The sequence below is a fragment of the Euprymna scolopes genome, chromosome 26, assembly GCF_053919585.1.
Source record: "Euprymna scolopes isolate OS-2025 chromosome 26, ASM5391958v1, whole genome shotgun sequence".
NCBI classification, from domain to species: domain Eukaryota; kingdom Metazoa; phylum Mollusca; class Cephalopoda; order Sepiida; family Sepiolidae; genus Euprymna; species Euprymna scolopes.
Window position 1 is genome coordinate 103,656,545 of NC_136507.1, and position 27,241 is coordinate 103,683,785.

Sequence of the window (27,241 nt, forward strand, 5' to 3'; positions counted from 1 at the left end):
AATTGACAGCTGATGGACAACGCATAACTGAAAATAAAATACAAAGAGGGATCTTCCAAGGTGACTCCCTATCACCAATACTGGTTATTATAACCATGATGCTCCTGAACAACACCCTAAGAAAATGCCAAGCCGGATACAAGTTCACTAATACAGAGGAAAGAATGAAACATCTAATGTACATGGATGACCTGAAACTGTTTGCAAAAACAAAGACAAATCTAGAAACTCTAATAAACACGACCAGAATCTTCAGCCAGGATATCCAAATGGAATTCGGTATGGAAAAATGTGCACTGCTAACCATGAGGAGAGGAAAACTAGAAGCAACTGAAGATATAGTACTGCCTGATCAAACAGAAATGAGGGCACTAGGTGAACATAATAACTATAAATACTTGGGAATGCTGCAAGCAGACGCCATCAAATCAACAGAAATGAAAGAGAAAATAGGAAAGGAATACCTCAGGAGAACAAGAGAACTCCTTGAAACCAAACTAAATAGTCAAAATCTAATTAAAGGAATAAACACGTGGGCAGTATCACTAGTAAGATACTCTGGACCATTTATAAGCTACACCAAAGAAGAACTAAGGAATCTACACCTGAAAAAACAAGAAACTAATGACGATGCATAATGCACTACACCAAAAGGATGATACTGACCCACTCTATGTGAAAAGGAAAGATGGAGGAAGAGAGCGGGTCGGTATAGAAGACTGCGTGAATAACACAAAAAAAGGATTAGAGAAATACATAATGCAGAACACCGAAAGAACAATTACTGCAGCAAGAGACACGGAAGAAACAAACAAGATAAAAAAAAAGATGAGGATTAAGACGAGGAAAGAAAAATGGGAAAAGAAACAGGTACCTGGATGATTCATAAAGATTACAAGAGGAGAGACTAACGAAAACACTTGGAAATGGCGACAAAAAGAAAACCTTAGCAGGGAAACTGAATCACTAATAACAGCTACACAAGATAACTCAATTAGAACCAACCACATCAAAGCAAGGACCAACAAGGCACAAGAAAACAGCAAATGCAGACTCTGTGGACAAAGAGATGAAACAATAAACCACATAATAAGTGAATGCAGCAAACTAGCCCAAAAAGAACATAAAAATAGACACGATCAAGTGGGGAAGACAGTACATTGGCAATTATGCAAACAAATGCATCTTGAACACACAGACAAATGATGCAAACATAAACCGGCAGCAATACTGGAAAATGAAAGTCACAAGATCCTATGGGACATGGATATACAAACGGATAAACCCATCCAAGCAAGAAGATCGGATATCATATTAGTTAACAAGAAATAAAAGTCCTGTCAGATTCTAGGCTTTGCCATTCCAGCAAACCACAGAGTGAAAAGCAAGGAGACCGAAAAAGCGGAGTAAATACACTGAATTGGCCAGAGAGCTCAAAGGGCTCTGAAGAATGAGGAAAGTAAAGATAACACCACTAATAGTAGGAGCACTAGGAACCATACTGAAAAACTTGGAAAAAATATTGGGAGAAATTGGAATCCGAGGGATGGCAGAAAAAATACAACGAATTTCAATAATGAAAACTGCAGAAATATTAAGGAAAACCCTTGAATGTGGAGACTAACACCACACATGAACAACACGGAAACGGCTACAAATATAAACACAAACGAACATCACATAGAATCATGAAAACAAACTATATAATTGAAAAATATGGCCCCCCCCTCATTGGGGGGGGGCGGTATCACTATAAATGAGCACCATACCAAATAGTGTCAAGGAGGATGGAAAGACTTAGGAGAGAAAGACTTAGGAGAGAAAGCACTAGCCAGACCTTTGCTAGATGAGTGCAAAGTGGACTGGGACCTTGCCACCCAAATCCCAGTTAAGACCAATGGTTGCAGCTAACAAAGAATCGATGGTAAGCGACTGTTGCGATAAAGCAAATGCTTTTGCAAAGGTTATCGAAAGAGGTGGAGAGTACTGGAAATCTGGGGAGACTTGTTGTCACTCAGACTCCAGGGAACACCACAAGTTGTTCTAAAAGGGCCATCTTTGATGGCTTGTGTGACTACTCCTAGTGAGTAAATAATAATAAATCTAAAATGGAAATTAGTTAGACAATGGAAATGTAAAAAAGTTAAGGTGATGCTCATTGTAAATGGAACGCTTGGGACCATAATGAAAAGCCACTATAAATGACTTAATCAAATTGATGAGATAATTTCTTTTCCAGTTTTGCAAAAGGCTTGCCTGTTAGAAACAGCAAAACTGTTAGGGTACAACTTGAATGTTTAAATTCAAGGGAATTGATCTGATTTTTAAGGGAAAAAAATCCAACTAAAAATATCCACAAGTTAAGACTACTATGAAATAATAATAATAATAATAATAATAATAATAATAATAATAATAATAATTGTTGTTGTTGTCACCCAAATTTCAGTGAAGATTAATAGTCATTGCCAGCAAGAAGTCAATGGCAAGTGGCTGTTGTGATAATGCAAAAACATTTACAAAGGTTATTGAAGTAGGTGGAGAGTACTGGAAATCTGGGAAGATTTATTATCACCCAGACTCCAGGGAACACCACTCGTTGTTGCCAGAGAGTAATCTCTAATGACGGTCTGTGTGAAAACTCCAAGTGAGTAACAATAATAATAGCAACAATAATAAATAAAGAGAACTAAACCGTATAACTTTTTTCCTCACCTTAACCCCCCCCCTCCCAAAAGGCAAAAAAGATGGCACCAGCCTCAACTGATACTAGTCATGAAAGGTCAAAGGTCAAGGTGGATGGAAGGAGAGAACGCACTAACCACTGGATGAGTGGCCACCCAAATTCCAGTGACGATCAATGGTCATTGGCAGTGAGAAATCAATGGTAAGTGGTTGTTGTGATAACACAAAGTCATTTGCAAAGTTTATTGAAAGAAGTGGAGAGCGCTGGAAGTCTGGAGACTTGTTGTCACCCAGACTCCAGGGAACACCACCTGTTGTTATCAGTGAGTAATCTCTTATGATGACCTGTGTGAGAACTCCAAGTGAGTAACAACAACAACAACAATAATATGTTTTATTGATTGCACACATATATAGACGCACACATATATAGACACACACATATATTTTTTTTATGGGCATCATCACATTATCAAGGCCAAGAGGCCACTCGAGGATAAGGGTTAAAGAGTGTACAGTAGACATTGGACAATATAGTAATCATTAGTAATGAAAATTTGGTAAATTTGATAACTTATATGGAACGGCTCATCAAGAACTTATTTACGTTAGACTTGAACACAACCATATTGTAGTCAGCCGGAAAGCAGGAAAACGGAAGACAATTCCACAGGCGTGCAGTTCTAAGAAAGAAGCTTTGTTCATGGAATCTACGTTTAGGTTTAGGCACAGATAAAGAGTGGGGGGAATTATTGATAGTGTTTACAGCTAGACGAGTGTTTCTTGTGAAAGTTTGGCGAGGGGGGACTGTAGATTGAAGCTCAGTCGAACACTTTCCATGAAAATAACGATACATCAGAGACAAACTCGCAACATCTCTTCTGTGAGATAGAGGTTGCAAGGAAGAGAAAAGGACATCTCCTACGAGCTACGAAGTCTATTTTGAACTCTATCAAGGCAGGCCAAGTCCTTTCTAGCAGCTCCTGCCCAGATGTGGCAACAGTATTCCATCCTTGGACGTACCTGGCTCTTATATATATATATAGACGCACACATATATAGACGCACACATATATAGATGCACACATATATAGACGCACACATATATAGATGCACACATATATAGACGCACACATATATATGCAACAAAATATTCATACATTACATTCATATGGCTTCAACATTCAGTAAAATTGACATTCTAAGTAAAATTCTTCTGGAGGTTAAAGGTTCAATTCCAAGTGTGGGTAATACTAAGAATACAACTGTGAATTGCTTAAGACTTTTACCCGGTCATGACTGATGTAATGAGAGCATGCTATCCCCGTGGATTAAATAAAGGGTTCTGTTCGAAATTACGTGCAGATTCCAGAGTTCATCAGAATAATTCTAGAGTTCAACAGAATAATTCTAGAGTTCAACAAGATACATTTGAAGAAGGCTGCAGGTTATATCAACCAAAACATTGTGCAAATAACACTCAAGATGAGAACAGTAGTCCAAATAATCCAATTTATCAATCTCCATTTAAAAAATTCAGAAACATAAGACTAGGTCAAGGCAGTGATCCTGTATCCATACACCCGGAAATGACGTAAAAAAAGTTCGAAATGGAGGACGTAGAATCCCCGAGGATAGGTCAGCAGGAGTGATCGATATTTCAAACAATGTGTGGTAGAATGTTTTGATGTCATCCATGCCAATAAAATAGAGGCAGCAGACAACGATGAAGAGAAGCAGCGACAACAGGGAGAAAATTAACTCTCTGTCATTCTGCACACACACCCAACCTCACGACCCCACCATGTTGTCAGCGTTGTCACTAAAAAAAAACAAAAAAAAACAGTATTTTCGAATCATTCATTTCTGTTATGTATTATTTTAAAAGTGCAAGAGACTTTGTTTTGCATTTACATCTATTGTGGAGGCACACCTAAACTGTACAGATTTCAAACAAACCCTAATTAGCAATCCGGCAAGATTTTGAATAGCACAACAGACTCTAATTTTGGTGTCGTGACCAGGATCTGACTGACTTTTCTTTCACTCATCTTCGCAAGCCTGGACAGTAGACCGTTCATATCTGCCACCTGTAACTCCCCTTCTCTTTGTAAGTGTGATGCTATAGAACCAACTGGATTCAAAACCAGATTGTCAGTAGACCTCGTTATTCATTCCACCACCGTTACCTCCATTTTATGCTAAGTTTAGTTGTTTTGTTTACGGCATATCAACTCTTTTTTGAGTATTCAATGCTGAATTTAATAATTTTGGAAAAAGGTTTAATGCTTCAAGTTCTTTATATTTCTAACTATTTATTCATGGAGTTTGGTTTGAGTGTTTTGTTTTACAGCATATCAACCCTTTTTGGCTTATTGCATGCAGAATCGAGTAATTGAGGAAAAAGGTTTTGTTCTTCAAGCTTTTTATATCTTCAAATATTTATTCATAGAGTTTAGTTTGGTTGTTTTGTGGAGGAAAATCTTTACTTTTGGTTTTGATTTTGAAGAACATGATTGAGTTTTGCAAAGGTAAATGGGAAGAAAAAGAAAAGATGTTTCGTTGAGGATGCCAAATCAGCTACCACCGTCTAGAAAACAGGGAAAGTAATGCAATAATGATATGTCTTGAGGAATATGCCGGAATGCCCGCAGATGTTAACACGAGCGATAAAAATATAGTTTTTAATCTATTTTGTTGTTAAAACATAGCTTTAAGTAACACTGTTGCCCGGAAATAATCTCGGGTACTTCTACAGTTTATCGCCAAAAATGAAGACGCCATTTTTTCGGGCACTTGTCGTCAAAATCAGAAGGAGAAATCAGTATTTTAAGCCATGACCGAACCATGAAATAAATTTTAAAAATTAAACTAGACAATGATTAGTTAGTAGAAAGAACTAATTACTACGTATCCCAGAGTAGTATAAACACCCCCAACCTCCCCATGTTAAGAACGGCTTTCAATGTTGGGAGGGGGTGTTTATTCCGAAAGCCGTTCTTAACATAGGAGGTTAGGGGTGTTTATAATACGCTGAGGTACATAGTAATTAGTTCTTTCCAGAAGTAATCATTATTTAGTTTATATTTTTGTTATTTATTTCATGTTTATTGTTTCGGTCATAGTTTAAAATACTTCTCCCTCTGATTTTGACGATAGGTGCCCGAAAAAAAAAATGACGTCCCCCTACCTAACCTCGAAAGAATGCCAAAACAGATTTCACTCTGCATAATTCCGGTGACTAAAATAGGAAGTTACCTAAGTAAAATAATTGAAAACGAAACGTTATTCAATAATTAATAAACGCCCGGAAAAAATTACAAAGAGGATTTTTATCCTAAGACACCGGAAACTTCCGGTTTTTTGCATTCATCACGCATCGTATTTCTCGTGAAACAAGACGATTCACTTTTCTATATTTGTTTTGATATCGAAGGGTACGAGCAACAATGTCTGAAAGAAAGGTTTTAAATGTAAGTGAGATAACTTTATATCATTTTAAAACGTTTAATTGTTGACATTTTATTTGTCTCCGTCATAATTTTTTCTCTTTTATGATAATTTCTCGTTTTGTTAAAAATATCAAAAATATTTTTCACTTCTGTTATTGCGAACTCAATTTCATTTGCATGTTTAAGTGAATTAAACACTTTAGTCGAATATTAACGTAGTAATAATAACAATAAACTGAATATTTAGTTTCTACTACGTTTTTATACACAAACTATTTACACTGAAGTATTTGTGACACTGAATGCCTATATATGTCATATAATATGTCATCCTTCATGCCGGCCCATATTGGCTCGATTTTAAAACAAATTACGATGACAACCAAAAGTGAACTGTTATTACGTTTCTAAATTTTTGAGATGATGATTGATAATTCATATTATTTGCATTGTTCGGACTATAGTCCTCATCTATTCCGTCAAATTTCTACCGTCATGGCTGACGGCACGAGAGCATGCTATTCCTGTGAATTAAATGAACGGTCCCATTCGAAATTCCGTGCAGATTCCATTCCCGGGTTTTACAGAAAGATTCTCAAGTTCAACAAGATACACCTGAAGGAGATCGGAGGTTACATCGACCGAAACGTTTTGAAAAGATTTTGTTGAATTACTCCCGTCTCCAAATCGGGTTTCTCCCCCACCCCATCTATTTTGGGTTGTTTAAAACGAATTTGTTATTTAAATCTGTGAGAGAAATAAGTCTACTTACATGTTTGAGTGAGTGGTGGTGGTGGTGGTGGTCAGAGCGAGGTCGTTTTCCTTTTGGACTGTCTAAGTCAGGTAACTGTCGAGACCATATTTTTATACCTCCTACCAGAAGGAAGTAATTTGCATACGTTGGTTACAGTTTACTTAAAGGCATTGTTTTTTTTCTAGAGGTGGGGCTTTCAAGAAAGTTTTTGTGAATGTTATGTTACTAAAAGTTTTTTTCTTGCCGTGGTTACCTTAAGTTATTTGACTCCTGACAGAGTTAGGGTCGTGATTAAGGAATATTTCGCAATTTATTACTCCTGAACCTACTCTGATTTACCGAAAAACCCTTAGTGTTAAAGAATTTTTGACAAATCTTTGGCAAATTATTAGTCTGCAGGATATATTGGTATGTTATGACGTTTCTAGTGTCGGTGGAGTGGTAGGACTTATGGCTAGTGCTATAGTTTAAGGGATTTTTGTCGGGGTTGTTTCTGTATAAAATTAGCCCCCTCCCTCCTCATCCTGACTTTTTCTTTTTGTGATGCTAGTAATTGTGTATTTTACGAAATAAAAATCTCTTGTAAATGTCCGCTCAGACTCAACCGATACCTGACGTTGCCGTCGGAATATGCCAAGCGAAGCGCCATTAAAAACGTTCAGAAACCTGTTCACATTATTGTTTTTTTTTTTTTAATAGTATTTTAAAAGTTAACTTCAATTTTTATATTTTTGTTTATTAAATTAAGTGAAAGTAGAGAATAGTTACAAAACACCTTCCCATATTAAGAATGACTTTCTAAATGCTATTTTTGTGCCATAACATAGATACACAATTACCCACCATAGTTGTGTCAATACTGGATATTTACGAGAAATCTGGTTTATAATATGCAACAGTAACAACATCTGATTCGTACAATGCATCAAATTTTTATAAATAATTATAATCCATGTTTTAGTTTCACTATGGCAAGTGCCAAGAAGCAAAGGAATCCTTGCATCAATGTGAGCAAGATGTTCCAGCCCGACAACAACAGTTTCCCAATATATATATAGTTTCACCAAAATATTTGAGACAATAATTAACCAAGCTCTAGTCCATCACCTTACAGATGCTAAACTTCTGACTGACCAACAATATGGATTTAGACAATCCCGTTCAACAGCAGACATCCTAACTGTAATCTCAGAACGTATATACCAGTCACTGGACAAAGCGAATGAGGGTAGAGCGGTAGATATATTTAAGGCTTTTGACAGGGTATGGCATGAAGGTCTTCTCAGGAAAATCAAATCATATGGTATCACTGGAAAAATACATGACATAATTAAATCCTTCTTAGATAAGAGAAAAATCCAGGTTGTCCTCGACGGTCGTAAATCTAAACAATACAATATAAATGCTGGAGTGCCTCAGGGATCTATCCTTGGACCTCTGTTATTCCTAATATTCATAAATGACCTTCCTGACGAAATTGCCTGTGAGAGGAGCATATATGACACCACACTCTATAACAGACACAACAGGAAAACAAATGAACACATATCTAAAGAAACGGTAGAAGCACTAGAGGATGACCTGATCTGTAGTGGAATGGGGTCACATTCAATGCTGCCAAGACTAAACTTGTTTCCTTCAATAATTACAAGAAACCTGCTCTACCACCAATAGCAATGGCCAATGACTCTTTATCTGAAAGTACATCCTTTAAACTCCTCGGCCTAACGCTCTCAGGAAACATGAGTTGGAACAATTACATCGAGAGTATCATCAGGACTGCTGCGAAGAAGATAGGTTCTCTCTACCGTGCTAGAAAGCTACTAACGCCCGAAAGTATCCTGTACCTCTATAAGGCCACTATTCGCCCATGTATGGAGTATTGCTGTCATATTTGGGCTGGTGCATTTACCACTAGTCTCTCACTCCTAGACAAGATTCAAAAGAGAGTCGCCAATCTGATATGTCCTGAACTGTCATCTAAACTTCAGCCCCTGTCCCATCGACGAAATGTTGCAACCATCTTCCTTTTCTACAAGTATTTTAACGGTGAATGCTCTGACAAACTGCAAGCACTTGTACCCCCTCGACCTAAATACCCCCGACCATGTCTAACCATACATTGCTAAACTTACAAAACTATATCTAACCATACATTAACTCGTCTCTCTCGATCCAATACTGTAGCAAATTTAGCTGCTTCCACTGCATGAATTTTTACCTATACCCTCTCCCAGTAAAAATGAAAATGGAAAGCATAATAATGCCCTTTTTTAACCACGCTTGAGGAGTGAAAATTTTCTGTTGAAGCTAACCTAAATGCCCGATTTTTCCAGGAGATATTAACCTAAATAACCAATAAATATTAACTACCCATGCGGGGTCGCAGAAATACCTGGATTAGGACCCAGGTGCGGGGCGAACCCCCTCGGAGCTGATGGACCCGTAGGTCTTCCCAGGCCATCCGTCTAGGAGAAGGAAAACTCTGAAACTAAACCTAGGGGAGGGAGGCCTCTTCAGTCCTGGACGACAACCTTCCTAGAGCTGGTGACTCAAACAAATCACCGGTTAGCAAACCTAAACTGCTTAAGGAGGAGATAGACTCTGTCTATCGCCCGGCTTTCATACTCCTTCTTTGCCTATTGGCCAGGCGTAGAGGTACTATCACAGGGACTTGTCTGAATCACCCAGTGGTTGACCTTGTTTCCTGACTAGGGCAATGAACGCCGCTTTTCCCCACTCCTGCCACATCCCATCCCCCTAAACTGGACACAGTGGGGTGCTTCAGTGCCATATATGTCGGTGCAGTTGGACTGGGCTGGCTTTGCCTAATGGATTGAGGGTACCGGATTGACAGTTCCTGGCTGCTGTTTCCGACTGATAGTACAGGAGCCCTAACTCTTTGGTAGCGCTTAGAGCGGCTGCTCCATCAACAGTTGTAAAATATCGGGATGTTTGTAGTGCCATGTCGCGCATGGAAAGGGACCCTGCACTCATCCCCGGTGGGCTTTCCTGAGGCCACAATCCTGTGGGTGAGGACAGCTGATGGTCTACTTGTATTGCATGTCTGGTATTCTGCACAACTACTTGTCCAGCACCCCCTCACTCATCCACCCTAACTGAAACTTTTAAATAAAATAAAATGAAATGACAGCTCAAGCAAAAGTTACGTTTAAACCAGGACCAAACTCAAAGAAAACCAACCCGCCTCCTCCCTTGAGGCTTGCATTTACTAATATATGCGGGCTTAGAACTAACCTAGATGATGTTGAGTCATTTCTCCTTGTAAACACCCCGGATATCTTAGCATTAAGTGAAACTAACCTTCACTCCTCCATTCCCTCTAACCACTTTAACATGCCTGGTTATCTCCCACTCTACCGTAAGGACTCGGACAGACATATGCATGGACTTGGAGTCTATATTCGTAACACTCTCCCCCTGACTAGAGAAATAAAACTAGAATCAGAGGGCCAGGCCTTTATGTGCTTCAGACTAAATATGCAACACAATATTAGCTACTTGTATTTTCTCTACCGCTCTCCCTCAAACTAAGACTGTACCCTAATAAACAAAGTCTCAGACAGCATAGATATAGCACTCTCCCTCGATACTAGCGCACAAATACATGTATTTGGTGACTTCAATGTCCACCACAGTAACTGGCTAGGATTCTCAAATCACACAGACGTAGCTGGAAGCGCAACTCATAGCTTCTCTATATCTCATTCCCTATCTCAGTTGGTTACATTCCCGACACGTTTCCCAGACCAGCACGATCAACATGCCTCACTTCTAGATCTCTTTCTGACAACGGTTCCCAATGACTGTACAACAAATGCCCACAACCCACTCGGGAATGCTGATCACGCTGTGATAATGGTAGAAATCAGCCTAAATTCTCGCCCTAAAACTGAAGACCCACTTCTCAAAACAACGAGGTATTAGAAAAAGGCTGATTGGGAAGCCATCAGGGAGCTCATCAGAGATGCCCCATGGCAAAATATCTTTACTCTTCCAGCGGAACAGTGTGCAAATGAGACAACTGAATGGTTCAAAACTGCTATTGAAGCACATGTTCCCGCACGGAAATACTATAGCAAGCCCCACTCTCCCCAATGGTTTACTTCTGCTTGTGCAGCTGCCATTTGTCAAAGGCAGCATGCGTTCCGCAGATTCAACCGACATAAGTCCAGCTCAAATAAACAGAAGTTTATAGAAGCTAGAAATAATTGTAAGAGAGTGATAGACACAGCTAAGACAGATTACTCTGAAACCACCAGAAAGCGCATCGAAGCACAGAAATTAGGAACCCGGGATTTTTGGAAAATCTACAACAGCCTAGTAAATAATGGACAGTCAATTATTCCCCCACTAACAAACAATCATGAGGTTGCTTGCACGGCAACTGACAAGGCTAATCTGCTTGTCAGTCGGTTTGCCTCAAACTCCACACTGAACTCGGTACACTACTCACTCCCTGATTTTCCTCTGCGAACAGACGCCACACTTGACGATTTGAAAATCACCCCTTCTCAGGTACATGCTATTATAAAAAACCTAGACACCTCAAAAGCATGTGGACCAGATCTCATCCCGGCTGTGCTATTAAAAAAATGCTCTGCCGAGGTTGCTCCAGTTCTGTCGAAACTTTACAATAAATGCCTTAACGAATCTTGTTTTCCCGACTGCTGGAAAACCGCCTCTGTAGTACCAGTCTTCAAGAATTCTGGTGAAAGAACTGACACACTAAATTATCGCCCCATTAGCCTCCTCCCGCTTTTCGCCAAAATATTTGAGTCCTTAGTTAATCAAGCCCTAGTCCAGCACCTAACAGCTGCTAAACTCCTGACTGACAAACAATATGGATTCAGGCAAGCCCGTTCAACAGCAGATATATTAACTGTAGTTTCTGAACGTATATACCGTTCATTGGATAAAACAGAGAAGGGTAGAGCGGTGGCCCTTGATATATCTAAGGCTTTTGACAGGGTATGGCACGATGGTCTTCTAAGGAAAATTAGATCATATGGAATCACTGGAAGAATTCATAATGTAATTAAATCCTTCTTAAGTAATAGAAAAATCAAAGTTGTCCTCGACGGACATACATCCAAACAATATGACATAAATGCGGGAGTACCTCAGGGGTCTATCCTTGGACCTCTATTATTCCTGATATTCATAAACGACCTCCCTGATAATATTGTTTCGGAGATGGGTATATTTGCCGATGACACCACTCTCTATAACAGATATGAGGGGAAAACACATGAACACATATCCAAGGAAATGGCAGAAACACTAGAGGACAACCTCCAATCCGTAGTGGAATGGGGACAAAAATGGATGGTCACATTCAATGCTGCTAAGACTAAGCTTGTTTCCTTCAATAACTACAAGAAACCTTCTCTACCACCAATAGCAATGGCCAAGAACACATTGCCTGAAAGTACTTCTTTTAAACTCCTCGGCCTAACGTTTACAGGGAATATGAACTGGAATAGATACATTGAGAGCATTGCCAAGGCTGCTGCAAGGAAGTTTGGCTCCCTCTACCGTGCTAGAAAACTACTTACGCCTGCCAGTATCCTATACCTCTATAAGGCAACCATTCGCCCATGTATGGAGTACTGTTGTCACATCTGGGCTGGTGCATCTGCTGCTTGTCTCTCGCTCCTGGACAGGGTTCAAAAAAGAGTCGCCAACCTGATAGGTCCTGAACTGTCATCTAGGCTTCAACCTCTGTCCCATCGACGAGATGTTGCATCCCTCTGCCTGTTCTACAAATACTTTAATGGTGAATGCTCTGACGAACTGCAAACACTTGTACCTCCCCGACGTAACTACCCCCGACAAACCCGACAAGCTACTAAGTCTCATCCCTTTACAGTAGAGATCCCTAGGTGCAAGAAAGCCTTTTACTGCAATAGTTTCTTCCCCAGAACTGCGGGTCTTTGGAACTCCCTTCCGGGATTCTGCTTTCCCAACTGCAATGATATGCAGAAGTTCAAGTGTAATGTTAACAAACATCTTTCTACTCTTCTCCCCTCATAATGACCCCGCTAATTAATTCCCTAATAGTAGCCCCCTGCTTCAAAGTGGCACTGTGCCTTGTTTGGGGTGAAAATTGAATAAAAAAAAATTTAAAAAAATACCACCCCTTCACAGTAGAGATCCCTAGATGTAAGAGAGCCTTCTACTCCAGTAGTTTCTTCCCCAGGACAGCTAAACTTTGGAATTCCCTTCCGGATCCCTGCTTCCCTAACTGTACTGACATGCAGAAGTTCAAGTGCAACGTGAACCGACATCTTGCTGCCCTACTTCCTACACAGTACCCCTGATGCCCATGTCCCTGATAGTAGCCCCCTACAACAAAGTGGCAATATGCCTTGTTTGGGATGAAAATGTAATAAAAAAAAAAAAAATAAAAAAAAAAAAAATTCAAGTACAATCGGACAACCTCACAGATTGGAAACTCTACCACGAAGAAGTAGGCAACCTTGTAAGCACCATGCACTAGCAGTATCATGAATAAATAAAATACTCAAATTTAAAACAACAAAAAAATATCACTTATCTGTAAATTTACCGGTAAAGTCCAAAATGTAAATCCTTCTTTTTTCGATAACCACGTGTTTTTTTTTTTTTTTTTTTTTTTACGTGGAAGCTTAATTTTTGTTTAGAATTTTCCAGTCAGTGTATATTTTTATATTTAATTCCTGGTTTCCTTTTTTTCCGATATAAAAAAAAAAAAAAGACGAAACCCTATAATGCAGATTTATAGTATAATAAATAAAAAATTCAGGTATTTCTTTAAGATATTAAAAAAAAAAATAACATTGCATATCTTCGTCATTTCGTAATCCGTGTAAATCCAAAAATGAAAAATCCCAGTTTTCATGTACGATAGCGTAAAGGCGCCCACATTAAAAAAAAGGACGATGTTATCTCCCTTTATTCATATAGGGTCAATATGAAGCCACTCTCGAAAATTCCTTTAAAATTACGGCCAAATCTGTTCATTGCAATGTGGCCATAAAGTGGGTGCCCATTTGACGTAACATCATTATAGAAAAGTGACCCCCACTTTGTGACCATTTGTAAAATTTTTTCTCTTGGAAACTACTAGTTTCGTTTGCCGTATATATAAATGGTTATTTCCGTTTTCAGCGCCTCCAAAAACCTTTAAAAGTGGAAAATTTGAAGGAATATAATCCAATATCGAGATAGTGTTTTTTTACACTTATAGGCTTCCGTAGATAAGAAAGTGATAATTTTAACATCCGGTGTCTTTACAACTTTCTTGAAAGACACGCGTTGTCGCGATATGTGTTGGAAAAATCCTTCCATTTAAAAAATACATGGATTATAATACATAAATATGAATAAATTCTCATACAGGAAGATTAAAAGAAAGCATATCTTACTCATTAACCAGGTAAGTTCTTTATTTTGCCGTTAAAATAATTATCGTAAGATTCAAGTAATGTTATTGTTCGACAATCCGTGTAATGTTAAGTGAAGAAATCGAAGGAAAAATAAATAAAATTGTTTATTTCTCTATTAAAGCTTTTATGATATTAAAATTTGGTCTTTGCTCGTTTTATTGAAATAAAATTTACGGGTTTAAATTACGTTTTCATATTATTAAAATCTGATAGAAAGATAGGTGTCTATTCAAAATGGCGACTCAGCTGAAAATTCCCCCAAAATTCTGATACTGCTAACCATGCACTGCCTCATTTTGCTCACCTTTGGGAAAAATATTTCAAAGTTACATACGTGGTTTGAGAGAAAATCTGCTGAGACGGATCCTCTCGTTAAAGCCAAGCAAACCACACTTGCAGAACAAGGAAACCTGTAGATTTTCCGGTTGCCAAGAGCCAAACTCTGTGAACTGCTATACACTATGGACAGGTATGCCACATGCTTGATTCAAGACTCCCAAAACAGCTCCTTTATGGTGAACTGTCCAAAGGAAAAAGACCCACAGGAGGATAGTGGAAATGGTTCAAGAACAATCTGAAGGTTTCCCTCGTTTGGTTTGTATTCTAACTCATGGGGAAAACTAATCCAAGACAGATATACCTGGCGCGCTGATACAGAATTATTCCACAGGTTCCCAACATGCGGGAAATACTTCAGGACTCAAATCAGTTTAACAAGCCATCTTTAAACCCACAGAACAATTGCATGATCATGGTCATTTTTGCAAGCGATGAACGAACATCATCATTATTGTCAGAATTTGGTAAAATCATTCGGACAGTAGTAATTTCAGGGAACATCAAAAAGATGTCATATGTTGACATGAATATGGAAATGAGACCAGTGTAGCTTTTTTAGGTTAAACACTTTCTTTTTTTCTTTCTTCCTATTATATTGAACCAGTTGCCAAAAAGAAAGAGGAAGTCATCACAGATAAAAGGCAACAGATGAAGAGATGGCGGAACACCTCTACTCCAGATTGAATGTTATAACAACCGCTGCTCTTGATGCTGTTGAGTGCTTGTCTGTGGTAAAAGACCTTGATCCTGATCTGACCATAGATTAGCTTAGCAGGGCCATTGATAGGTTGATCTCAAGGGAAGCTCTAGCAATGATGAGATCTTTTCTGACATGATCAAGCACATACAAAGCTACCCTACTGCTTTCATTGCATGGTCCTCTATCAGCGCTGGAAAGAAGAGGTTGTACCTCAGGATATGAGGAATGCTGTGGTCATTACTCTCTTCAGGAATAAGAGTGAATGAATCAATTGCAACGACCACAGAGGCATCTCACTAATCAGTCTTGTAGGCAAAGTTTTCATTTGGGTCCTTGTGGTTCACCTACAGAAACTTGTTGAACGTATCTACCCTAAGTTGCAATATGGTTACTTAGCTGAAAAATCAACAATAGTCATAGTCCTAACTTTTCGCCAACTCAAAAAAAATGCGGAAAATAAAAGATCCTCCTGTACGTCGCCATTATTGATCTCACCAAGGTGTTCAATTTCAGAAGTGTGATCACGTCCTTTCATGGTGATATATGAAGGACTGAGCAGGTCAATATTTTGTCCTTCAGTCCTCGCATTCCATAAGTGATGTTCCTGACAAAGGGAGAAGAATTGGTGTTTTTTTTTTGGGGGGGGGGGTCAGAATCTAAACATTTAACATTTATCGTTGATCTTTTTTTTTTTTTTCGTACTTTTAAGTAGTATTATATCTTTTTAGTTCCTTAAAGCAAGTACCTTCATGCATTGTCTGGAGCGATTTCCATAAAAAAATAGCAACACTTCTGACCCCTTCAACATCAGTAGTGGAGTCAAATAAGATTGTGTCCTCGCTCCCACTCTCTTCAGGATCTTCTTCGCTCAGCTTCTGAAACATTGAGCAAGTCAACAGAAGAAATTTACCTGCTTATGAGATCAGATGCTTCACAGCCAGGACCAAAGTGTGTAAATCTCTTGTCAAAGATGCAGCAGTGATGACGTGTACTTAATGCAATCTTCAATTACTGATGAATTATTTCTCCATGGCATGCAAAGATTGTGTTGACCTTTAACCTGAAAACAAAAACATTCTAAGACAAGGTACTGAAATATCATCAGTGATCACTCTTAACACCCGTGATTGACGTGGTCTGTCACTTCACGTACCTCAACTGCACTATCACTGAATATCTTTCTTAAGACTCATTGATAGTGGAATCAGGAAGGCAATCATAACCCTTGTGTATTGGACAACTGCATGTTATCAATAAAAACCAAAATGGCAGAGTAAAAGGTGCTCGTTAATACAGTCAACAGATCAATTTTTTAAAAATATATTTTAAGCAAAAACAATATTATGCACTTAATTGTTATGTCGAAAATAGTAATATATCCAAAAATTACAAAAAATCGAGTAGAAAATTAGTTATAGTTAAAAGTATTTTCTTCGAAAAATTGGGTAAAATTGCATTTTTCTTAGACGTTATAAAGTAGACAGTAGGAGTCTTCACACAGGGGACATAACTCTGAAACCAGTACTTGTTCATGGCTGCAATATTTGTTGTTTATAGCGCTAGACTTTTTTTTTCACTAAAAACGCAATAGCAATTGTTGTACTCAATAAATTTTCGTAATTTTTGGATATATTAATATTTTTTCGGCATGACAATCAAGTATGTAATATTGTTTTTGCTTAAAAACAGTATATTTTAAAAAATCGATTTGTCGACTTTATCTTAACAAGCACCAAGTAAAATGTCTATCATGTATGACAGTAAGATTTGGAACACATACGTTTGGCAAGAAAAGTGTCTGAACACCTTCCACTTGCGAAGCATCATCTGTATCACAGGAATAACATGGAAAGACAGGATTCTTCATACTGAGCTCTCTAGCAGATCCTTCCAGCATGTTTGGGTTAGGGAATGCAGACGACATTGGTTGTGCTATGTCCATAGCATGTCATTTGACCACATTTCTAAAGATCTCTTGTATAAGGATCTGGCTTCAGGAAAGAGACTCGCCAGACAGTGACAGCTGTCATATTGCGATGTCGTGAAGCATCATCACAGAGCTTAGCAATCAACAAATCTAAATTAAAGAAACCTGTCTGAGGAGGAGAAGCTGACACAAGTCATCACAGAGAGGTGAACTCCCAGAAAGTGGGCCCTGTCGGTGGGGCGTTAGAATACACCGACTGCCCCCCTGCAGAGGGTAAAAGTCCCTCAGTGGGGGTCCTGGATATGACCTTAAACTATATCCAGTGGTGAGTCCCCAGCTTGCGGGCTTTGGGGAGTGTGCAGCCACCCTTTAATTATCATTGCTCCCAGGTCCACTCTGACCCGGAGTGGTAGTACCTGTTAGGGTCCCAACTATGGGTTAAACAGAAAATGACTTGAAAACAACAAATATATTCTATTAAAAATTTTTTTCTTCAAAATCTTTGGATTCGGCATTAAATAACCCGAAAAGGGTTGATATGCCGTAAAACAACCAACCAACCAACCCAGAAAGTGCCGGCTTAAGCAGACTGGAGACAGAACACACATCTAACCAATACGGCAAACACTGTCACTGTTAACCTCCACAGCCACAGGCATCGATGCTCCAGCCAAACAGATGATTAGAATGCTACTCGTAGTCAACACTGAATGGTGGAGGTCGATTTGACTATAAGGTCATTCCATACTTTTGATAATCTCAATTACTTTGTCTACATCATCTATACCTCTCCTCCCTTGATGCACATAAATGAAATGAAAATGAAATTGTGGAACTCACCAAAGATGGGATTAATCAGCTTCTTCTGAAGGAGGAAGTTCCATGGGAATATGAAATTCACAAGTGGTCCTCAGTCATATGTATATCCCTGTTGGGAGAGATGACAACATTAGATTTTTGCAACTCTTGCAGGAACGTGTCGACGTCCTCCTACATACAGTGCCTGTTATTTCCAAATTAATCACCTATCTGGTACTGACCAGGCTCGACGTTGCTTAACTTTTGTGATCTAGTGAGAACCGGTATGTCAATGTGATTATGCCGTTGATGATTATGATAAACTCATTTTCTTTTCATTTTTAAACCAATTTCTGTATTATTGATATATCTACATTCGATTTTCTAAACAGAAATACTATCCTCCGGATTTTGATCCATCAAAAATCCCAAAGTTACGATTACCAAGAAACCGGCAATACAGTATCCGTATTATGGCGCCTTTTAATATGAGGTAAGTTTGTCTCTTTCTTACATATTTTTTTCTCTGCATAATTTATTGTACAAGAAATAATTTTGAAAACATAACTAAGTCCTCAAGCACCAAAATCCCACCCCTTCACTGTTGAGGTCCCTAAATGCTGGAAAGCCTTCTACTCTAATAGTTTCTTCTTATCAACTGCTAGACTTTGGAATTCCCTCCCTGCTTCCCTCACTGTACTCACCTGTAGAAGTTTAAATGTAAGACTTGCCTTAAATAAGTTTACAGACTTTTTTTGTACAGGAATTTAAAATTATCGTAGACTCTTGAAAATTCAGTATGTTATTGCTATACATCTTATGAAATGACTGACGAGTTTTTATGATTTCAGGTTCAAATGAACAGCTACAGCAGAAATTAGAATACACCCTATTACAGCCTGATTGTCACAGCTGGTGAATTTGAAAATTGCAATCTGCACGTGAGGACACTTTAGAAGAATGATATGCAATAAAATTCTGTTTTTAAACTTGGAAAAAATGTCGCAGAAACATATGGAATGTTTCATACTGCTTTTGGTTCATCTTGCATATGGTGACTTGCAATGAAAGCTGGATCTCCGCCCCCTTAATTAAACACTTCATCAAATCTCCACACTAACGTAATGTACTTGCAATAACCCTTATCCCTGAGTGGCTTCCGGGCCTTGATAAGTGGTGATCACTGTGTAAAAAAAAAAAAAAAAAGATATGACATAAGAGATACAAGGAAGGCAGGGAGTCTGTAAGGATGATGAGAAGTTGGGGAGCAGTAAAGAAGTAAAAATACGAGAGTTGATTGGTCAAATAAAGAAATTCATGAATAATGAATAATAATCTATAGAGACAATAAGTACACAGTTGATGTCAGTGTAATTATTTGCAAGGAACTGAAGATGTGGAAGATTTAAGTGAAGTTTGTCTCAAGGATGCTCAGAGAACATCAGAAAGAAAGACGTCATGACAGCAGGGAGATGGTCTAGCTGATCAATTCAGATCCCACAGTTCTTGATGCTCTGGTGACTTGCAATGAAAGCTGGATCTACTGCTATGACCGAGAGACCAAGAGACAGAGTTCCCAGACCCAAGAAGGCCAGACAGAGGAAATCCACCCAGAAACTTATGATGATCTCATTTTTGACAGCACACACTGGGTTCCCACTGGACAAACAGTCAACAAGGAATACTATGTTGAGGTTTTAAGGGAGTTCAGGAAGAGATTCTGTTAGAAGAGGCCAACACTCTTCAAATCAGATCAGTGGCATTTCTATCAGGTCACTGCACCAGTCCACAACTCCATCCTTATCACAGACTATTTAACCAAGATGGGCATCAAGACAGTTCCTCACTCTCCCTATAATCCAGACCTTGCTCACTGTGACGTTTGGTTAACTCCAAGCGCAAGGAAAACCTTACAGTCTGTTATGAGACAGTTGAGGAGATGGAAGAGGCTATGACGAGGTCATTGACACACTCACACAAGAAGACTTCCATGGGGCCTTCTTAACGGTACAACAAATGCATTACAGATGGAGGCGATTACTTCAAAGGGGATTAGAGTTTCATGTGTGTACTATTCATAAAAGTGCCCATATGAAAAAAGTCTGAACTTATTGAAGGCATCTCATAATGTGAAAAAACATCTTGCTCATCTCCTTACATTTAAATGTAATGTGAACAAACATCTTGCTCATCTCCTTATGTCCAAGTTGCCTTGTTTGAGGTTAAACAAAAGTTAAAAAAAAAAAATTATAGTTTTTTTCATTTTTGTTTGTATTCATACATTCTTATATTGTCATTGATTTTTGACCAGCAAGGCTACCTGGTGTTGCTTGCGTTCATGTATAACAAAATAGCAGAGTTAGAAAAAAAACGTTTGTCTAAAATCTTTCTTTTAAAACTTCTCTTTACATTTTCTTCTGACAGTTTTCCCCTCTCTCTATCTCTCTAACTGCACCTCTCTTTCTTTTTGGCAACTGGTTTAATATAATGGGAAGAAAGAAAAAAAGAAAGTGTTTAACCTAATTTCAGTATTGTTTTTGAAACAACTGCCAGTACAGATAAAAAGGAAGTCATTTTACCCCCTCACCATTCCTGCATGCACTAATTTTGTCCCTGGTGACCCTAAGGGGATAAGTATTTATTTTTTCTCTATATCATAACCAGATTAGGATCAAAGTGAATCTGTCTGATTGCTTATGTGTATCTTGTGTAGTTTCTGACTTTTAGCCAAACACACGCATATGGACGTAAAGAATTATGAGGTTCTTGGCCTTCGGGGTCAAGATCAAAATCTCGTATCTGTTCTTCAGATACTACGCTTCAATTTTTTGTTCTCAGTTAGTGGAGGAGAAATCCTTCACGACTGAGACAATTTTTAATCTTTGTTCCTTTCTCCACATTAAAAAATCCCTTTTTTTGTTGTTTTTTTAATCAGATGGAGAAAATGGAAGTAATTAGTTTTAAAAAGAAAAAAAAATTCTTGTATTTTTTGCAACCAATATTAACGAAAAAAAATCTGAGATACATGGGTAAAAGTATTATTTTATTTAATGACCGGTGGTCTAAACTGACCAAACCTGTGGTCTAAACTTCTCAAATCAGAGAAAGCCCCCCCCCCTTTTTTTTTTTAATCAGACGGAGAAAATGGAAGTAATTTTTTTTTAAAAGTAAACAAAAAAAAGCTTGTATTTTTCAACCAATATTAATCATTGACTGCTGCTGCTACTCCCACCGATTTAATGCCTCTCACCACCACTTTGCCTAACGGCTGCTGATGCTACTCCCACCAATTTAACTCCTATCACCACTACTATTTTTGTCTCTGCTGCTACTCCTACCGATTTAACTCCTATCACCACTACTACTTTGCATTTCTTTTGCATTAAACATGGATATAAATACCACTAAAACATCCGCTGGGCCATAAGCTTCATTTTGGTACCTAAATTGCCTGGGTGGGTTGCCTGTAGGCTGACTTAAACTGCGTCACACACACACACCCACAGACAGACAGTACAGAAATTTATAATAGGATATATATAAATATTATTTTAAAAGTATTTTAATAGAATGTGCTCTGATGAACTCATTGCACTTATGACCCCTCGACAGACAAACCCCAACAAACCCGCTTAGAAACAAAATCACACCCCTTCACTATGGAGGTCCCTAAATATCAGAAAGCTTTCTACTGTAGTTTCTTCCCTTGAACAGTTAAATCTTTAAATTCCCTTTCTGCTACCTGCTTACCTGATTGTACTGATACGAAGAAGTTTAAATGTAACGTAAACCAACATCTTGTTAATCTTCCCTAGGCATGGTTGGAATCTATCCATCTGACACTTATTGTTTTTGACATTGTAGAAGTTTTTTTGTTTTTTTTTAAGCTCCTTACATCAAGTGGCTTCGTACCTTGTCTATATTCATAAAAAAAAAATTAAATATTTTCTACTTATTCTATTTACTTGTTTCTTATAATGAAATTTTTTTTTTTTTTTACATAGATGCGACACTTGTGGCGAATACATTTACAAAGGTAAAAAATTTAATTCCCGTAAAGAGACAGTTGAAAGTGAAGATTATTTGGGCTTAAAAATATTCCGATTCTACATCAAATGTCCGTGTTGTGTGTCAGAAATTGCATTCAAGGTAAAGAAATTTCTTAAATTCTTTTTAAATTATTTTATTGTCTTTTTTTTGTATATAATTATTCAATCAATAATCTGCAAAATGTTTTATTAACAAAATTTTGTAAACGATGTTTAAAATGCAAATATTCTTTGTTTTAAATCAGATTTTTTTTTGGTTTTGACTTTTATCTTTTTCTTATTAATTTTGGCGAACAAAATATTCATCATCAGAAAAAGAATGCTTCAAAAAATTAAACTCTTTTGTCATTTATTTATTACTAGTGGGGGTACCTGGCGTTGCCCGGGTATTTGGAGGTGTGTTGAGCATAAAAAAAAAAAAAAAAAGTGTTGGCAGACAGGCTCAAATCCGTGACACGAAGGCAGAAAAGAAAGTGAAAGAAAACGTGACCTCTTACCACTACGCTATCAAACCATAAGAAGTAAAAAGCGTTCAAATTTAGCGATGTCAATCAAAAAGTTGACTTTTAGCTAAGTGAATGAGTTCATGCTGGTGCAGAAATGAACGTTGGCTGAAGGCCAGTTAAATTTTCCGCCGTTTCATTTATTTGTTTCCCCACGATGTTGGGAAAACCAAGCTCCCCCCCGAAAAATGGAGAACTCTCAAATGAATAGCAATTGTCTGATATGAAGGGTTTTCCCCACATTGATCAAAGCTAATTGCTTTCAAGATGTCCCGGCATGAAAGGTCGCTGATGCCTTTGCATCAGTGAGTTTCGCTTTATTTATACGAAAAAGACGAACAAACACGCGAAAGGACGGAATAGCGGGAATTTTATAAAAGTCGATCAAAATAAATGTAGACACAACGTGTGTTCGCAAATCGTAGATATTATGATCTCGGGAGTATATAAAAAGTTGTAAAAAATAGTAACCCTCTCGAGACCCCCCCCCCCTCCGGCGCACGCCACTTTTGCATTATTTTAAAAAATTTTGTAGTGTTTCTGTCAAATGTTTTTTAAATGATGTATAAAGAAGAAACATGGCTTATTTGAACTTTTCTGTAGCCCATGGATACTATAGTGCAGAGGTCTCCAAACTACGGTCAGTGGGTCAGATCCTGCCCGCCAAAATTTTAAATCCAGCCCGCAGAGTTCTTCAGAAAAACATAAAAATATCCAGGAAAATTTTTTTATGGAAATGTGTGAAAATAGTGTGGTCGTTTCTCTTTTTGTTCAGAACATAATTAAAATAATGTTTTCAAGCTCTAAAACTCGGCACTATGGCTCCACCTCGTTTGAAAATTCTATAGTGTAATAAAATTAGCAGTAAAATAAAATTTTACAATAAAATTTTTAATTTAAAAAAAAAAAATAAAGGCTCTACCTTTTATTTTTTTTTTTTTTCACAATTAGTAATGTCGTTTAATTTTTTGAAAAACTCATTCTCTGATCTTTTATACAAAATTAATAATAAAAAACGTCAAGATAAAAATAAATGTACTGATATTTAAAAAAATGTTTGCATTGTAAACATAGCTTTACAAATGCATTTTGTCTATTTTTTATTTAACATTTTAAATATTTTTATTTAACATTTTAAATGTGTTTTATTTAACATTTTAAATGTGTTTTATTTAACATTTTAAATGTTTTTTATTTAACATTTTAAATGTGTTTTATTTAACATTTTAAATATTTTTTTATTTAACATTTTAAATATTTTTTTATTTAACATTTTAAATATTTTTTATTTAACATTTTAAATATTTTTTATTTAACATTTTAAATATTTTTTATTTAACATTTTAAATATTTTTTATTTAACATTTTAAATATTTTTTATTTAACATTTTAAATGTTTTTTTATTTAACATTTTAAATGTTTTTTTATTTAACATTTTAAATGTTTTTTTATTTAACATTTTAAATGTTTTTTTATTTAACATTTTAAATGTTTTTTTATTTAACATTTTAAATGTTTTTTTATTTAACATTTTAAATGTTTTTTATTTAACATTTTAAATGTTTTTTATTTAACATTTTAAATATTTTTTATTTAACATTTTAAATGTTTTTTATTTAACATTTTAAATGTTTTGAAGGTAATGAATTTTCACCAATTTTATTAATCTCTATTATACAAATGGAACTTTGTCTGTACGAGTTTGTTACCTATGGATTCAGAAACGGCTGAACCGATTCTTTTTAATTTCACACAAAGGCAATCGATGTATCTGGGAGTGGTCTTACATAGGAATGTATCTGATAAGTATCAACAATCGAAACAATCCCACTAAAGGAGGAAGTCTGATTTTAACCAAAGTCAACACTTTTATACAACCTAACATCACAAGTGAATTTAAGAAGTTTTATCACCATACAAGCAGAAAGGCCTAGCCTATAAAATCAACTTTTATAAGACAGGGGAGCGTTCATAATGAATGGTTTTTCTTTTTAGAGCACAATTGAACCATGATACTTGACTTTTGTATGTTTATCTTTAATTCAAGTGATTATGTAAAAATAGTTTCATAAAATCAACAGTTGGTTCTTTGATATGACAGGGGCGCATTCGAAATGAATGTTTCTGTTTAGAACACAATTGAACCATGATACTTGACTCTTGCATTTTAAACTTTAATTCAAGCCATTATTTACAGATAATTTTATAAAATCAATAGATTCTCTACAGTGCAATGTAGACTACAATGTATTGTAGACTGTCACTGTGGGGAGCAGGCAATCAATCGATTTGATTAAAAAGTGGACAATTTCACCAATTTCAATGACAATAAAACAGATTGTGGAACATTTGTTGATTCTTATTTAATCCTAGACAATGTTGGGTCACCTTGCTAGTAAATAAATAGAAATAACCTGTATTTTACACTTAAATAAATGTTTGTAACTGTGTATTATAATTGTTTTGATGAAATATCTCCTGCTAGAATTAATGTTGCATCGTTGAAGATGGCCAACGTGAGTTAGCCCTTGCTTTGACTCAACTCTTGTCTGATTAGATGATGATGAAGATCATACATGTAGACGATCAAATAAAACTTTCAAAGAAACAACAACACCTCGTCTGAGCTCCAATCTATGGTCCCCCCCCCCCCTTCGCCAAACTTTCACGAAAAACTCTTGTCTAGCTGCAACCACTGTCAATAATTTTCCCCACTCTTTATCTGCGCCTAAACCAAAATGTAGATTCCATGAACAAAGCTTCTTTGTTAGAACTACATGCTTGTGGAACTCTCTTCCGTTTACCCGTTTTCCATCTGACTACGATTCGGTTGTTTTCAAGTTCAATATAAACAAATTCTTGATGAACTGTCCCCTTAAGTAATCCAATTTACCAAATTTCCACTACTAACGATTACTACATTATCCCACTGACTACTGTACACTCAGTAACCCTTATCCTCGAGTTGCCTCCGGGCCTTGATAAGTGGTGACCCTTATGTAAAAAAAAAAAAAAACAACACCTTTTGTATAGTTCACAGGTTTATTCTATTTTTGTTTTAGGATAAAAGCCACTTAAAAAAAATGAACTGGAGTTGTTTAAAGTATTTTTCTGTTAAACTTGTTTAACTATTGAGACATATTTGCTTTGGAAGAGAAGGAAAATGGGAATGATCTCTCTTTTCTTCCAGTTCTCATGTAATTTCCTATGACAATCATCCACATTGACAAGTAAACAGCTTGCCGTATCCTACTTATAGTAAGGGTCATGATGCACAGAATCCTCACAGTTAGTAGCAGGAAAGGAACTGCTGACCGCTTCCAATGTTAACCGTCGTAATTTGTCTGTTACTTCAGCTTTGTAAAAAAATTCACATAAATGTTATAACTTAATATTAGAAATTGACTAAGAGCAAACGTTATAATCTGTTGACAGAACGAATGCTTTATGCCAAATTGATGGTTGAATATTCTTAAAAATTTGTGCTAATTTTTTCATTAAATAATAATTGCTATTAATCCCTAACTGTGCATCGGACAGATACCATAATATTTAGTTCGTTGCACCTTATCACAAAGATCTGTACAAAATTTCAGCCAGATTGTCTAGTAGTTTCCGATAAAAAATGGAATGGACAGACAGACAAATAGAAATACAATATAGATGGAACTAATTAATTTGAGATTTGTTATTTTGACTAACTAAACTCAATAAATGCATAAATGATAAACAGTTTGGAATACCCGTAGAAGCAATGAATTGGAAAGCATTCAACCAACGATCAGAGAGAATCAGAAAAGTTAGCGAAAAGAGGAGATAAATCTTGTCTGACTCCACAAAGACCACACATATGTTTAGTACTATTCTCCCCCCTTCCACTCTCCTCAAAAAATATAATGTAATCTATATTTGTTTTAACCTATTCTCTGGCAATGCCAAATATTTTATCTTCCTCCTCCTCCTTAATAATATAATGAAACTTATATTTATTATAGTGTATTTCCAGGCAATGTTGAGTTTCTTGTTTTCTCCTTCTCTATCTAGCATATACCATGTGTAAAATGTATCTGCTCTATCTTGATATTGAAAACTGACTCCCGAGCAATGCAAAATACTTCTAAAAAGTCTTTCCCTTCAACAATGCTGCATTTACAAACATCTTCATGTAAGATTGCTCTCTCTCTAGGATATTGATGACTTCTGGGCAACATCGGGTATCAAGCACTTTGGATTGACATACCACTTACTAAATGTAATCCAAATATTAATTTACTTGACCGATGTCACAAAAACAATCATCATTGTAAATGTTAATTAATGAGAAATGAATTACCCCCCCCTTTATAGTCGCTCTTTATCAGTTAAAAATCATTAAAACCATTTCCTCTCCAAAAAATTTCAAAACAATAAAAAAACATCTGTTTACAGTTTCAAATTGGCTATTTTATTTTATAATTTACAAAAGCCATGCTGAGTGGGCACTAAGTTTTTTTTTTTATTATAGATTCTTTTAAAAATGCAAAAAAAAACTTGGGCGAGTGAATTGACATATTTAATTAATAATTTTATATAAAAAATTATT

At 36.7% G+C, this 27,241-nt stretch overlaps 1 protein-coding gene across 1 annotated transcript in view; it reads left to right on the forward strand.

Annotated features, from left to right (window-relative positions):
* Positions 1 to 6,031: 6,031 nt before the first annotated feature.
* The window catches only part of LOC145248324 (splicing factor YJU2-like), a 53,589-nt gene continuing 32,379 nt past the window's right edge, over positions 6,032 to 27,241 (forward strand). The window contains exons 1-3 of the mRNA XM_080110233.1: positions 6,032 to 6,158; positions 18,499 to 18,599; positions 22,111 to 22,255. Coding sequence (XP_079966359.1) covers positions 6,135 to 6,158; positions 18,499 to 18,599; positions 22,111 to 22,255 — 270 coding nt within the window. The 5' untranslated portion in view covers positions 6,032 to 6,134. The remainder of the gene's footprint in view (positions 6,159 to 18,498; positions 18,600 to 22,110; positions 22,256 to 27,241) is intronic.